We start from the raw sequence: 16,962 nt of genomic DNA, 5'->3' as shown, positions 1-16,962 counted from the left end.
ACCGCGGCGGCAAGTTGCTTAGCAACCCCGTGACGTCAACCAGAGTTTCCCTCTCACAGCTGTACATGTGTGCTGAGGACTCTGCAGTTTGTGAGAGTGGGTCTAGCCCGTGTGTGAGTGCGGCCTGCAGCAGCTGCTGCACTGTCAGAAGGTTTTTTATTTGCAGTATTTGTGTGAAGCTGTTTGTGTTTCCCCTGGGATCCGTGTTAGGGTCAGGTCACTCTGGCATTTAGGATCTGCAAGGTTTGGGGGAAACCCTGACAAAAACTGGACTTGGGTTGCATGTAACACTCAGTCTTCAGATGCACCCAATGGACGAAGGGTTACTTTGATAGCATGTCTGAAGTGGACACTCTTCTATAAGCTGATCAGCATGCAGCGAAACCTCCCAAAGCAGTGTTGCAGAGTCAAGTCTAGATCAAAAGGCAGATATGCTCTCAGTGTTCCATACTGACCTCAATTTGGAAAAAGTCTCCTTATCTAACAGTAGATACAAATCACTCAAACAAAAAGCCACAACTATGCAACCCTTTTACTTTCAGATCTCCCCCTTTTTTTAAGTTTCCACTGGCCATCTGGTTGCTAGGAGATTCAGCGCGCTTACCTAAGAAGGTTGTTTTGCTTGCATCACCTTCTCCGCAGTCTAAGTTAGCTTCTGTGGTGTTGCCTCTAAACTTTGCAGACTTAGATAGTTGCACTATTTGTATCTGCAAGGGGACCTTGTGGTGAGCGATAGCAGGCTTGTTGTTTCCTCGGTGCTTCTCCTCCAAAAACATCAGTGTTCCCCCAGTTTTAGTTACCCTTTGCCCTGAGTTTTATTTTGGAAATATTTTACCCAACAATCTGCACATAAAGTAGTGATATTTGTGCACCTATTACATTACTTGCATATTTTTTTTCCACTCAAGAAGGAGAAAAACAAACGTATTTGCACTGATGGTTATTTGAAGGACACTTATTGATTCTGCACTTTGGCCTCTTTTTGTAAACTATGTGCTCTGTCTGTTGTTTACAGAGGGCAAGGCCTTTTTCTTTGTTTGTAGTCAGTGGCGGATGTGGAAAATACTGTCGCTGAGGCAAGCGGCAACCCCCCCCCCAACTTCCTGTCTACAAGAAGTTCCTTCACTTACTATTTCCTCTCTTTCTGTCTCAATGGAAACTTTACTGTTTCCCCTGCTTTCCTCGTGTCACCCAGACGGTCTGGGAACAGAGATAGGGAAGAGTGTCCAAAAAGAAAAAGAAAAATGGAATAAGCAGCTGCTTAAAGTCATCCTCTGATGAAAATTTTTTTAGTTTTTAACATGTGTGTGTGGCATTTTTCTTATGAAAGAGAACCAATGTAACTAGAAAGTTGCATTACCTGTGATAATGCAAGTGTGAATGCTTTTCGCTGAAAGTAGTCGCTGACGACGCTAAAGCTTTTTGCTGAAAATGGTGACCCAATTGACTTGAACTGCTGCAGGGATATCCTGAAAATGCAAAAGCTATTTGCAAAATTTTAAATTTTACTGGAAATTGTATTAAAGAACTATGAAATGTCTGGAGTTTACCAAAATTTCTGAAAATTTGGTGATACAATTGTGCAAATATCCCAATAAATGTCAATTTTGCAAAAATATGTAATGTGTTGCTTATGAGCTAAACTCCAAATAAACCACCAAAAAACTAGCTTGTTTCTTAAATACTAGCTAAACTCCAAAATAGCCCAAAATTCCTATGTAAGCTAAAGTAGTCAAAAATGTTAGCATTAAATAGAAACTAAACTGTAAATTAGCCAATAAAAACCTCAGTAGATAACAAATTAGCCAAAGATGTTAGCATGTTGCTAAAATATTAGCTAAGCTCCAAATTAGCATAAATAAAACCTCAGTATAACAAATTAGCCAAAAATCTAACACATTGCTTAAACACTAGCTAAACTCCAATAAAAAGAAATCATTTTGTTTTTACATTTCAGAGTATTTCTCATTTTAAATCTCTGTCAATCAAACTGTCTTGGACAGACTCTGTTTGAATGAATGATCTTCTTTATGCTGCACATGCACTAAACCCTCATCTGTTCCTAGTGTCTAGTTCAGGTTCTGGAGAAGAGAAGATGGTATCTTCACATTGACTGCAGTCAAATGAGCCGCCGTTCACATTTCTGTGGTCAAATCAGCATCACTGGATTTTTGGTGTGAGTTTCATCCAATACTTACGGTAGCAGGACTGAGAACGCTGGAAAATCTCCACCAGACTCCACGGAGCTTCTTGATGTGACTACGGAAATGTGAACGGCGGCTCATTTGACCGCAGTTGGAAAGGATTGTAAATCAATGAAAGAGCATTTTGATGTTAGCTTTCATTATTTTATCAAGAATATTGTTCTGAGAAACCAATAGAGGTTTTATAGAGGTTTAAAATAAAAATTACATTTGGAAATACTGATCAAACTGAGACAAAGCTTGATTTCTTTTGTGTTGCTAAGCAGGTTTATTGACAAATTAATTCCTTGGTTTATCTACTGATCATTTTTAAAACAGGCCAGTGTAAAAAAAGATCAAAATCGAAGAATTCTTTTGGATTTCTCAATTTTGGGGGGGTTTCTTTACATCTATTTACTTTGTGGCAGCAACATTCCCAAACTGATGAGATTATCTGGGTTTGTTTGTGCTTTCAGAGTTCACCTGATTACTGCTTTACAGCACTATAGTGATTCTCCTGCTTTCCTTGTGTTTTTTGGCTCGTAAAAACTCAATCACAGTGATTTCATCAATCTTGGTGTCAAAACGTTCAGTTCATTCAGGGCATTACTGCTTGTATTTTTGGTATTTATAAAATTTACTAGTTTTTGAAATATTGAGCATATGGTCCATAGGAAATGAATGACAAATTGCTAAAATCTTTCTAAAATTTTGTGCATTTTCAAACTTGCTTATAGACAGAAACACCATTCAAACTATTGGGTTTTTAGGTTAAGTTGGAATTTAGCTTTTATTTTAGCAACATGCTAGCTGTTTTGGCAAAATTTCTTATTTTTAGGCTAATTTAAAGTTTTGCTAATATGTTAGCATTATTCTGGTTGTTTTGGCTAATTTAGAAAATTTCCAATTTTTTAGCCTAATTTGGACTTTGGCTAATATTTTAGCATAATTCTACCTGTTTTGGCTAATTTAGTAATTTGTCTATTTTTTAAGCTAATTTGAAGTTACGCTATTATAGCATTATGCTAGCTGTTTTGGCTAATGTTAGAATTTTTTCCAGTTTTTTAGGCTAATTTTGAGTTTAACTAATATTTTAGCATTATGCTAGCTGTTTTGGCAAATTTCGAAAGTTTCCAGTGTTTTTAGGCTAATCTGGAGTTCAACTAATATTTTAGCATCATGTCAGCTGTTTTGACTAATCTAGACATTTTTCCATTTGTTTATAGCTAATTTGGAGTTTAGCTAATATTTTCACATTTTGCAAGCTGTTTTGGAAAAATTAGACATTTTTCCAGTTTGCATGCTAATTTGGCATTAAGGTTATATTTTGTCAAACTTTCAGCTTCAGCATTTTTAGCTAGTTATCTCTTCCAGCATTTTCAGCCGCCACATTCAGCTACAGCATTCACACTAGCATGATCGCAGGTAATGCTTAATATCTAGTTAGTAAGTACTTTTGTTTCCATTTTTTTTCTGCATTCCAAACTCATAAAAAGATGTTGCTTTATTTGTTTGTCAGGTTGTTATTTACTCAGTTTCTCCCCAACTCACGCAAAGTTTCAAAGGCCAGCACCTGAGGGGGAAATTTGCATGTCCAGATTGTTTACCCACTGTTTTGCCAATCAAATGTCCCACAATTGTTTTTTTGACCATCCATGTTTACAAGCGCACTGGAGTAAATCAAAGGAAGGATAGAAAGAGGAGCCTGAAGGGTTTGGTTTTTTAAGCGTAGTCAGGGAAAGACTCTGGACGGATCGTAGTTGTTTGTCCGGCACGATGTGGTACACCTGGTTGTGTTCAATATGGAGCGTAGTCGTTTCAGTCGGAGCCATCTTCCTCCTTACTTTCATCCATCGCCTCAACAATCGGCCCAAGGTACCGTCAATTCAGTCGCTTTTCCGTGTAGCTGCAGTTCTTGTTTGATGGCTTCATGTCGGATTTTATTGACCTTTTTTATATATTACAAGGAAAATGAGTGGGATAATTGAAGACCTTTTGTCTTTTCTCGTGAAACCCCACCTCTACAAGCTGTGACAGTGTCTTTAACTGCTTCCACTTAAGAGCGTGCATACTTATGTTTTACAGTGTCATTGCAACACTGATGACAGATGACATTTCAGAAAAACAAAGGGTTGAAGCCTAAGCTTGTTTTAGTTTCTTGCTAACTTGGAAAAAAACACGTTTTTTTTAAAGTGTTTTACGAGTAACCCCCAATATTTTATTTTATGGAGATTTTTTTCTGAATTTACAAAGAAATTATGCATTTTATGTAACCAGGTGCAAATTAACCTGCAGTTTTTGGAGAATTTACTGCCAAAAAGTTATCAAATAATCTCAATACTGATGAGGATCCTGATGCGGTTTTTGGACTACATATAATTTAGTTTCCATCTTTTTAAGCCTTTAACGCCAAAACAAAAAACCTTTAACATGTTATATCTTTTCAACCTTTAAGGCGATCAACATAATACCAGCAGATTATGAAGGAGAAAACCGGCATGAGCCGGTTTTCTCCTTCATAATCTGCTGGTATTATGTTGATCACGTTAAAAGTTAAAACATTACAGTAAACCAAAGAACATAAACACTGAAGCTCTGGTGTTAAAGGGTTAAAGGTCTTGTTTTCCTTCAGATCTGAGCAAAAAAAAACCCTCTCATGTGACCCTCCACTGCTTCAGACTGAGCCTCGTAGGTCTTAATCTAACCAAAGATAGTCATGCTATCAGCTGATGAACTTCTGTCAGGTCCAGATGATGTGACCTGGGTAATAAGTCTCCTTCTATGGTCCTCTCCTATCTCCTTCTCCTGCAACTCCTCTTCACATGTCTAGTTGTTTTCAGGCATAATATTATTCCTTACGGACGAATAGACATTTTCGGCTGGTGAGATCACGGAGATTACAAACACAAAGTTTCAGTTTCTCGATATCTGAAAGGTTTCGGTTTTTCGCAGATGATTAGTGATTCGCAGGCTTCACAGTTGCACAGCCAAGCATTGTTTCAACCAAGTAAGGAATTTTTCCATGTGATGTAATGGTGCTGGCATAGAGCGCAGCCTGGGACTGTAATCTTTTCTCCATAGTATCTGCTGGAGCTCTTGCAGGTTCTTTAGTTTAGTCTAAAACTACAATTCATTGCTTTCGTTTGAAGAAAGTGTTTAATTCTCCTTCAAAAAATATTTACACTCCTTCACCAGAATCTATAATTGCCCTTGACATTTAATATGTATTTGTTCAAAGAAAGTCTTATGGAAGAGCTGGAAATGAGGTTACTGGATTTGACTCGGAGGGAAACATGCACACGTGGAAGCAGAAACGCAGAGCGTGCCTCCCTTTGTGAATGAGTGTCTGTGTGTGGCAGGACTCCCACAGTGCAGTGTGTCCTTGCCAGGGACAGGGAGAGCTTTTGGTGAGTGCTGTGTCTACACATGTGTGTGTTACCAGGGGCAACCCCCAACTCACTGCTCCAAAGCTTTAGTTTAAATGTTAACAAAAAACAAGGCTGTTCCACAAAGTCAGGGATTCCCGGCTCTGTGTGTGTTTGTGTCCACGTCGGTTTATCTCCTGCGGCTAAAAGGTTCTGAGATGAAGGTTAACCGGGAAAGTAGGGCTGGGAATCACTGAGTACCTCACGATACAATGCGATACATGACTCATGATATCGATGATATCGCAATATTGCGATCATTGGTAAAAAAAAATAATCTCTAATAACTCACATTATAAAGAAGAAAACATGTTTTTTTTAATAAATCCCCCTTTTTTGATTGAACACAACATAATAAACATAATAAACAACTTATTTTGTGCAACAAATAATCAACACTTTATTACAACATTTCTGAAATCAGTAAAACTGTCTGTGACAAGCATTATTTGCAAAGTTAATTGGGAAGTTCAACCTTTTTAAGTGAGTGAGAGCTCTGCTGTTGATCCCAGTGAAAGAATCTCTGAAGGTAACTTAACTGCTGTTTTCCTAGAGGGTTAAATACAGTCACTCACACCTCAAATGAAAGGTAACAACATTATTATGACACTGTGATGCTCTTATCATAAAGCAAAGTCTCGCTGCTACCATGCTGTTGTCTGGAAGCACATATATCTGCCTGTTTGAGTTCCTGCCATGCACTACAGAGTTTTATCCTTTAAAGGAAGCCTGGAGAGGGATAAGACCAAAACGTCTCCCGGATGAACTGAATACACCACCTTTAAAGAGTTCAAAATGAGGCTTTGGCTTTTAGCTGTATGTTTTTCTTTTTGTGAAGCCAAACTTCACAGCGACGAACATAAATGAACTATTACCCTCTCAAAGAGGTTTTGTTTTTCTGCGGTTATTGTTAAAGTTATGTGGTTAAATTTATCTGATCGAGGTTTACTTTTTCCCTCTACGGATTTCATTGATAAAAAATAGCAAACAATAAAAAAAGACACAATTTACCTAATCCTGTGCAACTAAAATTATTTTTAGTGCTGCGTGATACAAAAAGTTAAATGAGTTCATGTGTAACCGGTTTGTGTTTTTGTGTGTTTTTTAGCACAAGTCTTGGAAAAAAATAAAGAACATGGTTCATTGGTCGCCCTTTGTGATGTCCTTCAAGAAGAAATACCCCTGGATTCAACTGGCAGGACATGCAGGTACGTTTGCACACGAACACCTGGATTCATACTTTCCTTATTTGTTGCGATACCTTTTTTTAATTTAAGATTGATACTATTTTTGCATCAATGCATAAAATTAATGGTAAAAAGATGCTTCCTGCAGCTGCTACACATCTTATCTGTGTCTTTTTCTGCAGGGAGTTTCAAAGCGGGAGCAAACGGACGCATCTTGAAAGTAAGACGCCCCGAAGTGTTTTGCTTTGACTTGAGCCCAAAGTGTAAGACGCTTCTGTTTTTTTACAGAAACACTGTGAATGCGAGCAGCGCTGTTTGTCTCTGCTCATGAGGGACGTGCTCCGTCCATATGTCCCTGGTTACCATGGAGACGTGGAGAAGGATGGACAGAAGTACAACCAGATGGAAGATCTTCTGGCTGAGTTTGACTACCCATGTGTGATGGACTGCAAAATGGGAGTGAGGTGAGGAAACTGTGTTTTGCTGTCATCGTTCTGCTTAAATTCCCGCTCCAATCGTCTTTTGATCTTTTTTCAAAGTGTTCCCCGTGTTAAATTACGATTATGTCGTAGTGTGTGCCGTATTCTAGGTCAGGGCTCCCCAAACTACCATCTGCGGGCCGGATCCAGTCCACATTTGGTCCGGTCCCTGAACAATATCTGTGTCCCTACATTAAATTCCTACCCCTACAGTCAAAAAGAACAGAATATTGTTCCCTTCCTACATCGTGGTCTCTAGAAGAAAATTATAGAATAGCTGCAAACAGTTAAAATCTCAGTTACTGGGGCAAGACCATGAAGAGCTTTAAAAACAAAAATATCAGGGAGCCAGTCAAGTATTTATTTCCTGACTTTTTTCTGTGAATATCCCAGAAAGGGTTATTGAAATTTGGTTGTGTGGCTTTCTGGAAAACCATAAATGTTTACGATCAGACACACTCTGCGATTGATGCTAACAGAAAACAGTGTTAGCAACAATCACAGACAGAAATGCTAACAGAAAACGGTGTTAGCAACAATCACAGACAGAAATGCTAACAGAAAACACTGTTAGCAACAATCGCAGAGAGAAACTGCAAACATTAAACACTGTTAGCAACAATCACAGACAGAACAAATAACATAAAACACTTTTTATCTTAACCTTCAAACTGACCCTGGCCCCACATCAATGAAGAAAAAAGTTATGTGGCCCTCACAAGAAAATGTTTTTGGGACCCATGTTCTAGGACATCATTTCTTTTTTTATAGTGGCAGTAGTTCTTCAGAAATGTACCTAATTTCCACTGAATGGTACGATACGGTCTGGTCTGGTCTGGTCTAGTACTAGTGTTTCCATTATAAAACGCCTGGACCGAACCGTTAAGGCTGAGCAATTGTCCTCTCATACGTTCATTAGCAAAGAGAAAGCCCCTTCTTTGCTGCCCGCAATCTTCTCTCAAACAACCCTAAATGCTCTGTGTTTACGACGTACCAAAAGTCAAGCAGGAAAAAAAGGAACTGTTAGATGACCTCCTTTTTTGTTGTTGTTAGCTTCGCTTTTGCTGTAGTTGCACTACTATGACGCACAGCTACACAATCAGTCTACACAAAGCATACATCATGATGGTCAAACTTTGAGTGGAAACCCTCACCTTTTGTTCAATTTCAATTAGAATGTAGAACAATGTATTTGTTCCAAACTGTGTTTCCCTCAAGGACCTACCTTGAAGAAGAGCTGAACAAAGCACGTAAGAAGCCTTCCCCAAGGCCGGACATGTATCAGAAAATGGTGGAGGTGGACCCCGGAGCCCCCACGTCAGAGGAGAACGAGAAGAAAGCCGTCACCAAGCCGAGGTACATGCAGTGGAGAGAGACCTTAAGCTCCACAGCCACTCTGGGATTCAGGATAGAGGGAGTCAAGGTGAGGCCAACGCTAAGAGAAAAGTGTGTTTGTGTGCGTTCCTTTCCTGCTTTTCCACAGAGATCTTTCAGGGACATGGTTAAACTTCCTGTTTTGCCTGGAAACTTCCACTCTCCGATGCTTTACTGTACACAAGGCCTGCCAGCAGCAGCTGTATGGGCCTTGGCATATGGCACTGACACACACTCACTAAACTCTTTGTCCTTTTCGGCTATATAAGGGCATTCACAACCTCCCGGTGCTCGGTTGCCATGACGCCAAGGGTTATCCCCCCAGAAACAAGTCCATTTTCCAACGAGTGGACGCTCTAACCTATATTAGTCAGAAAATAGCAGATATTCGGTCAGCAAAATAAGATAAAAAGTGTATGAATGGAAACTTCTGAGGTTTTTATTAGACTTTTAGGCCAATAACATCCTGTTCCTGTTTTATCTTATAGCTAAAAATGTCTCCTCCTCCTCGCTTTCCACGCTGCTCTACTGTTCCTCCATCTTTTTTTTTGTCTTTCTGTTCTATTGGACGCCTGACACATGAAAACAGAATCACGTTTTTGAATAAAACTCTGAATCTATGCTGGTTTTGTTTTGACTGTTCGGTTGGTTCTGCAGAAAGAGGACGGGACGGTCAACAGAGACTTTAAGAAGACAAAGACGAGAGAGCAGGTGACCACAGCTTTCCGTGACTTTGTGAAGGGAAACAAGGACATTGTGGTGAGTTTTTTTTTTTCATAGTTTACAGAGAGTTTGTGTCAAATGAAAAGTGGAATTGAAAGTCTGGAGGTTCACCCTAACTCTGAAGCACATTTACTGGAAGCACACAGAAGGAACAGTAACTTTTGAATAGGTGTCATACTCATTGACTTTATAAGAGAACTGGTCAGAGCAAATGTGACATCACCCTTACTTTCAGCTCCAACCAAATGAAGTCTGTTTTTTTTGTGACACGGATACGTCAGTGATTGGTCTGAGTCAACATTTCTATGACAACCACTCTCACCAATCAGAAGTGAGCTTTGTTGGAAGGCCACACCCCTATCACTTCAAAGTGGACCACATGAAATCTGTCAATGAAACATTTCAAATGTTCAACGTGAGACCACCTACTTTTATTGAGGCTTCTGATTGGCCAGTTTCAGGGATGTAACAATTCAGTCAAGCCACGATTCCATTCACAGTTTTAAAGTCACAATTTAGATTTTTTCCAAATTTTTTCTCAACACAATGAATTAAAGGTATTTTAAGGCCAAGTATGTTTTCTTTTTGCCCCTTGCATCAAACTGTCTGCCCTACTAACAGAAAGGATTCGCACACACTCACAGGTGCGCACACTCAAAGGCACACACATACTCTTAGGTACACGCTCACAGGTGCACATACTTACAGGTGCACACACACACTCACTGGCGCACACTCACTCACAGGCGCACACTCACTCACAGGCGCACACACACTCACTGGCGCACACACACTCACTGGCGCACACTCACTCACAGGTGCGCACACACTCACAGGCGCACACACACTCACTGGCGCACACTCACTCACAGGTTCGCACACACTCACTGGCGCACACACACTCACTGGCGCACACTCACTCACAGGTGCGCACACACTCACAGGCGCACACACACTCACTGGCGCACACTCACTCACAGGTTCGCACACACTCACTGGCGCACACACACTCACTGGCGCACACTCACTCACAGGTGCGCACACACTCACAGGCGCACACACACTCACTGGCGCACACTCACTCACAGGTTCGCACACACTCACTGGCGCACACACACTCACTGGCGCACACTCACTCACAGGTGCGCACACACTCACAGGCGCACACACACTCACTGGCGCACACTCACTCACAGGTTCGCACACACTCACTGGCGCACACACACTCACTGGCGCACACTCACTCACAGGCGCACACACACTCACAGGCGCACACACACTCACTGGCGCACACTCACTCACAGGTTCGCACACACTCACAGGCGCACACACACTCACAGGCGCACACACACTCACAGGCACACACCCACTCACAGGTGCACACTCACAGGCATGTCTGCACACTCACAGGCGCACACTCACTCACTGGCGCGCACACACTCACAGGCATGTCTGCACACTCACAGGCACACCTGCACACACACTCACAGGCGCACACACTCACAGGCGCACACACACTCACAGGCGCACACACACTCACAGGCACACCTGCACACACACTTGTAGTGAGCCTGCATGGAAAAATCTAATCTGCTCAGCATTTTTCTAAATTTAGACACAGGCCGAGAGAAACCATTTTTTAAATTTTCTGCAACAATGATCATGTTGATGAGTTTGAAATATTTTTTTTACCGATTCATTCAGTTTATAACATGAACTATAGAAAAAAAAATTAAAATTGAGGTTTAGGAATGATACGTAAAAGCTGTTTATTTCTCTATTGAAGTCTATCAGTAAACTGTCTATGGACACAGTTTACTGAGAGGACACTGTGGGACTACTTTTCAAATTCTCAAGCACATTTTTTATGTTTGACACTGGAAAATTATTTTTAAAAATAGCTTTTCTTGTCTTTGATTTGATTGTTGTTGTTTTTTTTCAGAAACTGTACCTGAGTAGGCTAAAAGAAATCCGAGCGACTCTGGAAGTGTCCCCCTTCTTTAAAACTCATGAGGTAAGGAAATCTTTTTATGGTTTAAAAAAAAAACTTCATTCAATTCTGTTTAACTATATTGTTTGTTTTCTGTGTGCTGGAGATTTTTCTTTTTGGAAAGCACAATAAACTAAATGAAGCAACAACAGCTAATTATGGAATTATGCTGCACGATCTGAAGTTATAAATGTCAGTTTTGGAGCTTAGCTTGCAAACACAGCAGCTTTCTTCATGGAAGTTGTGCTTAAAAGTCCTGACCACACATCCTTCAGTTTCACATTCGAGCACACACAGTCAAACATCTCAAAACGAGAAGTGAGACACTGAAACCGCTAACTACAATCAGTGGTGAAAGACAAATTAAAAAAAATTTAAACCAGCAGAGTGGAGCTAAAAACAGACAAGAGAGCGTCTTCGTCATCCTTTTGTGTTTTACTCCTCATCCTGTTGTGCAGGTCATCGGCAGCTCCTTGCTATTCGTTCACGACAACAAAGGACGGGCCAAAGTTTGGATGATCGACTTTGGGAAAACCACGCCTCTTGTTGAAGGAAGGGAGCTAACCCACCGGGCAGCGTGGGTTGAGGGGAACAGAGAGGATGGCTACCTTTTTGGACTTGATAGTTTGGTGGACATCCTGGAGAACATGGAAAACGCTGAGACTTGAAGTCTTTTTCTTTGTTTGTTTGATTTGAAATATGAGTGAACACTTGGACACAACCACTTCCTGTCATTCTTCATTCCTTTAGGGAATATGTTGCACTTCCTGAGGGACTTCTCAAACACTTGAACTCTTCTCCCCTAAAGCATCAAAGCATGCCTGACCCATGAGTCCTCACAGAAAAAACACAACAATAAATACCGTTTTTGTGACATTAAAATTATTTTTTGTGCAAAGAAATATTTTTTTTTTAAAAGCTAATATTTATTCCCCATTTTAATTATGTGTTCCCAGAAATCTTAGTTTTGGATTAAATCGATATATTTATATATTAAATTATAACTAAAAGAGACATTTTAATGGTTTTCCAAAAACGAAATTAATCAAATTTGTGAAAACTTCTAAAAAAGTTGTTTTTTTAATAACACTTACTTTTTCATAAAATAATTAAAACATAGATTTATTATCTTTGTAGTCAATTTTGAATCTAATTCAAGCAGAAATCGACCTATTTAGTTAAACCGCAGGTTTATAGTTTGTGAAAATCAGTTTAATGCTTTTGTTTGACCACTCAAACCCAAATCTATCGAGTGCAGATCAGACTCATGTATGCAGCACCGCAATCTGGCACCTTAATGATGCAAAAATCTCTCACAGCCGTTAGAGAAGACTATATTTTAAATGTTTTTTTTTTTGCTTCTGTTGCCAAACACTTAACATCTTCCCTCACTTTTTTCCCATCTTCTTACAATGTTTCTCTACATTTATCTTGCTGGGTATTTTGTTTGATTTTGCAACCATATTTTAGTGAAACACTTACAGCCATGAACAATCTTATTTAAGCTATCCAGTGCCTTGACGATACAGAGCCAAGTCAGAAAACCTTCAAAAAAAATTAGCTATCAAATGTTACTAAGTGTTTTTCTCCTGGTGTCTAATGTGGGTGTTTTTGGTTCAACATGGGTGCATGTTTTTTTATGCTTTATTAATAAGTTGTAATTTGTTTTATTTAAACTGCTTTGTCTGGTGTTTAATTTTTAGTTCGTTGGAGCCTTTAAAAAGTTTGAGATTTTTTTGTCCTCTTTTGCTTTAAAGCTTGAGTGATAGTCAAAGGACACGGTGTGTTTGAATTTGAGATGTCACAAAAAAAATATAGTAAATAATTCTTCAGTTCAAGGTAACATATTGGGCAAGAATCTACGGTGGCCCTGAACGGTCAAAATACAACACTTTAAGGTCACAACACAACACTTTAAGTTCATGACACAACACGAGGGTCACAATACAACACTTTAGGGTCCCAACACTTATGGTTCACAACACAACAATTAAGGTTCACAACACAACACTTTTAAGTTCACAACGCAACAATTTAGGGTCACAATGCTTTAAGGTCACAACACAATACGTTCAAAACACAACACTTTAAGTTCATGACACAAGACTAGGGTCACACAATACAACACTTATGGTTCACAACACAACAATAAAGGGTCACAACACAAATATTTAAGTTCACTATACAAAACTTTAGGTTCACAACACAACACTTAAGGTTCACAACACAACACTTAGGGTCCCAACACAACACTTTAGGGTTCACAAGACAACCCTTTTAAGTTTACAACACAACAATTTAGGATCACAACACAAGACTTTAGGGTTCACAACACAACACTTTTGAGGTAACAACACAACACTTTAGGGTCACAACACTTTAGAATTACAACACTTTAGGTTCACAACACTTTAGGGTCACAACACAATACTTTAAGTTGAGTCACAAAGCTAAGACCTTAAAGTGTTCTGTTTTGACCCTTCAGGGCCACCATATGAATCTCTAACATAACCGGGTTTTGAGCAATAAAAAACTAAACAGATAAGAATTTCAAAATAAAATACAAGGCTTCAGGCTCTAGTTGAGGTTTGCTGTGACATTCAGTAGGAAAAACTGCAGCTTCATGCTGCTCTTTTAGAAGAAATGGTCAAATCAGGAAATGTTGCTTTGTCGTGTACAAGTATGAATTGTGCTAAGTAACCCTTTAAGATCACCCACCTTAATGAGACCTCCTGCTCACCTATGTGCATGTACAGTTCTTTACGGTCAAAGGTTTGCTAGCCTGTGTATTTATTTGGATTGATCCTATAAAAAATAAGAATTTTGTGAAATACTCGTGCTCGAGTTCTTGTCTGCCTTCATATGTTGTGTGTCAAATTGATTTTCATCGCTGTGGTGACCCTCGTTGATGCTGGTTCTATTCCTTTCCCACAATAATTGCCATGTTTGCATGAGGGTTATTTGCTATTCAAATCACACCTATCCACAACAGCAGCAGTATCCGGAGCTGGTTGAAAAGAAAGGACGTGATTCATGAGGAGAGCTGGCCAGACGAAGAAAATTAGATTTTTATAGGAACCATTTAAAACTCCTTATGCAAACACATGCATTTAACACTTGTTTACTTACTAGAAAAGTTGGTGTTTTTTACTTTTATAACTAAAGTACATTTTTTTCCCTTAACGTCTGATTAATTTGGTGTTTTTGGAACAGAAAAATTCCCTACATTTTATTGTTTAAATAGTTACATCTCAATTTATCCACACAGAACATAATTACTTCTGTAAACAATAAAATAGTGTAGAATATTTTGCCTTCCTAACAACATGACAACATATTTGGCTTTGGCGCCCTCTACTGTCACTAAACTGTCACTGCATACAAACGCTTTAAAACTTTATTGTCCAACTCATAAAGTTGTAAAAAAGTGCTTGCTTTAATGAAATTGTAAATTATTTATTTTTGTACATTTTAAGTTATATTAAATTGTTATAAATTACATATTTAAATGATATATTTTGGCCTAAGAATTTAAATTGAATTAGATTACCAATATATAAATGTGATCTTAAAAATTTAGCCTTTTTTATTATTATTATTATTATTATTATTATTATCAGCATCGCATGTTACCAGAAGGTGAGTGATCATTGCTTGCTGACAAATGTCAAAAAGAAAGATTTCAACAACATTTCTAGCTGAGCTTTGGCGGGCAAAAGACAAAAACAAGTCAACAATGATGCAATGTCGTCTTGCTGCCAGCAGATGGCAGCAGAGGGCTTTCTCTGAAGCTCTTCCAAGGTCATGAAATTATTTTTTTCTTTCGGGTGTTTATTTTTCTAAATGTATTCAAAATTTTCCCTAAGCTTATTGATTTTATTTTGATTTCAATTACTGAAAACTCCGGTCAGCTTTCGAGAGTCCGATAAATAGCTTTGTTTATCTGGTGAAGGAGCATGGCCCCGCCCTTACGAGGGTTTAGCTCCTCCTCTTGTAAACAGAAGAAGAACGTCCCAAAGAAGCAAACCAGAGCCGTTTATAGCCAAGGTTGAGCCAATCTGCGATGCGTTTATCCCTGCCTACAGTCTAAAAGAGCGAGTTATTATTTCCAGAAAATAGCAAAAACGACTTATTTATAAAGTGTGGTAAATAATTCAGATGTGTGAAGCATTTGATTGCGTTTTTTATATATGTTTTGCTGGCTCGGTAATGGAGTAGGTTGCGTCAATAAAGGGCTCTGGCAGCTGCGTGAAGTTGGTAAATAAGGGGTTGACCTCGTGGTGTCAGACAAACTGGATTAAGGTCTGCCAGCCGCAGCGCCTGCTGCAGGCTAAGGACTGCTCACAGTTACCTGCTATTTAATAGGCCCTTCCACGCTAAAAAACAAACAACCACCCTCTTCATATCTGTGTTACATAACTCAGGGGGGGTACGTTTGATTCGAGTCGCCAGGGTCGTCCTACCTCCGATATCCTCGGAGAGAGCAGCAGCAGAGACCCTTCGACAAGTGCTGGTGAGTTCTTTTCAAAGATTTTAAAGCGTGCATTGTTACACAATGCAAAATAGATGCATTTATTTCCACCTGGTTGCGTTATAAAGTAAAAGTATCGCTTTAATTTCACCCTGGCTCCACGCAGAAACCATTGGTCAGCGTGCTGACGTGCCTCATTAATGGCGGCTCTCAGGCTGTTTGTACTTCTGCAAAACTTATGGAGAGGCCACCGCAAAGAATGGTTAGAATTGAAGCAGGAGCCGAAAAAGTCTTTTATTTTGGATTTTGATTGGGCTACTTCCGGTTGCGTGAAGCATAAACGTGTATCTTTCGGGCTAGCCGTGTAGCCGCTCAAGCTTAAACAAGAACATTTTTAAAATAATAATTACGGTTATTAGGGCAGGGCATTTGGGTATCGATCTGATCCGATACAGGTCAATATTGACAATATCAATGCATTATTGATATTTTCTTTAAATGTTTTGGGTACTTGATAAAAATAAAACCAGAATTATGGCAGTGTTTTCAATTAAATAGAAAATAGTTTATTAAAAGCTGCTGGGTCCTTTTTGCAGATGCATAAAAGCTTCAAACTAGAGTGGAAATATCGATATCTGCGAACGAGTATCAATACGATACCAACTTGAGTCGATACTATAAATATTTTGGATCGATCCGCCTAGCCCTAGGGTTGATTAAGGTATAATTTTTTTCATTTTTGATTAAAAAATGTTTATAAATTGCACAGTATTATCACATTAATTCAATTTGAAGCACTCTTGTAACCTCATAGCTTTTTTCTGCATTGATACATGTTTGTTGTGGCTTTTATGTTCAAAGAATATAAGTCATATTGTTGATAAATTTGATTTAAAATTTAAATAGCTGTTTTAAAAAACATATTTTAACAACAAAAAAATTACTATTATATAAACTACTATTATTTATTTATTTAAATGATTTTAGTTGACTGGGTTGATAAAATTGATTGATTTGAATCAATTTAAGTTTAATAGATTAATAATTGATTCATAAAAATAAATTTCAATTTGGCACATGAAGCTGAAGTCCGCTAGCCCAGTGGTCCCCAACCTTTTTGGGGCTGTGGA

The 16,962-nt window shown here is 38.9% G+C and overlaps 2 protein-coding genes across 5 annotated transcripts in view; both read left to right on the top strand.

The window, feature by feature from the left end:
* itpkb (inositol-trisphosphate 3-kinase B) overlaps positions 1 to 14,200 on the top strand; it is a 33,881-nt gene extending 19,681 nt beyond the window's left edge. For all 3 annotated transcript variants that reach the window (XM_036210575.1, XM_024291428.2, XM_024291426.2), the window contains exons 6-12: positions 6,717 to 6,816; positions 6,978 to 7,015; positions 7,084 to 7,259; positions 8,493 to 8,697; positions 9,306 to 9,407; positions 11,314 to 11,385; positions 11,820 to 14,200. In XM_036210575.1, the coding sequence (XP_036066468.1) occupies positions 6,717 to 6,816; positions 6,978 to 7,015; positions 7,084 to 7,259; positions 8,493 to 8,697; positions 9,306 to 9,407; positions 11,314 to 11,385; positions 11,820 to 12,029 (903 nt within the window). In that variant the 3' untranslated portion in view covers positions 12,030 to 14,200. The remainder of the gene's footprint in view (positions 1 to 6,716; positions 6,817 to 6,977; positions 7,016 to 7,083; positions 7,260 to 8,492; positions 8,698 to 9,305; positions 9,408 to 11,313; positions 11,386 to 11,819) is intronic.
* Positions 14,201 to 15,408: 1,208 nt separating this feature from the next.
* The window catches only part of coq8aa (coenzyme Q8A, genome duplicate a), a 25,354-nt gene continuing 23,800 nt past the window's right edge, over positions 15,409 to 16,962 (top strand). The window contains exon 1 of one of the 2 annotated variants that reach the window (XM_024291453.2): positions 15,409 to 15,874. The gene's annotated coding sequence lies outside the window, so the exon portion shown is untranslated. The remainder of the gene's footprint in view (positions 15,875 to 16,962) is intronic. The other variant, XM_024291452.2, reaches the window with a different exon arrangement.

This window comes from Oryzias melastigma, linkage group LG24 (assembly GCF_002922805.2).
Source record: "Oryzias melastigma strain HK-1 linkage group LG24, ASM292280v2, whole genome shotgun sequence".
Lineage (NCBI taxonomy): Eukaryota > Metazoa > Chordata > Actinopteri > Beloniformes > Adrianichthyidae > Oryzias > Oryzias melastigma.
This window is presented reverse-complemented; position numbering and strand designations above follow the sequence as displayed.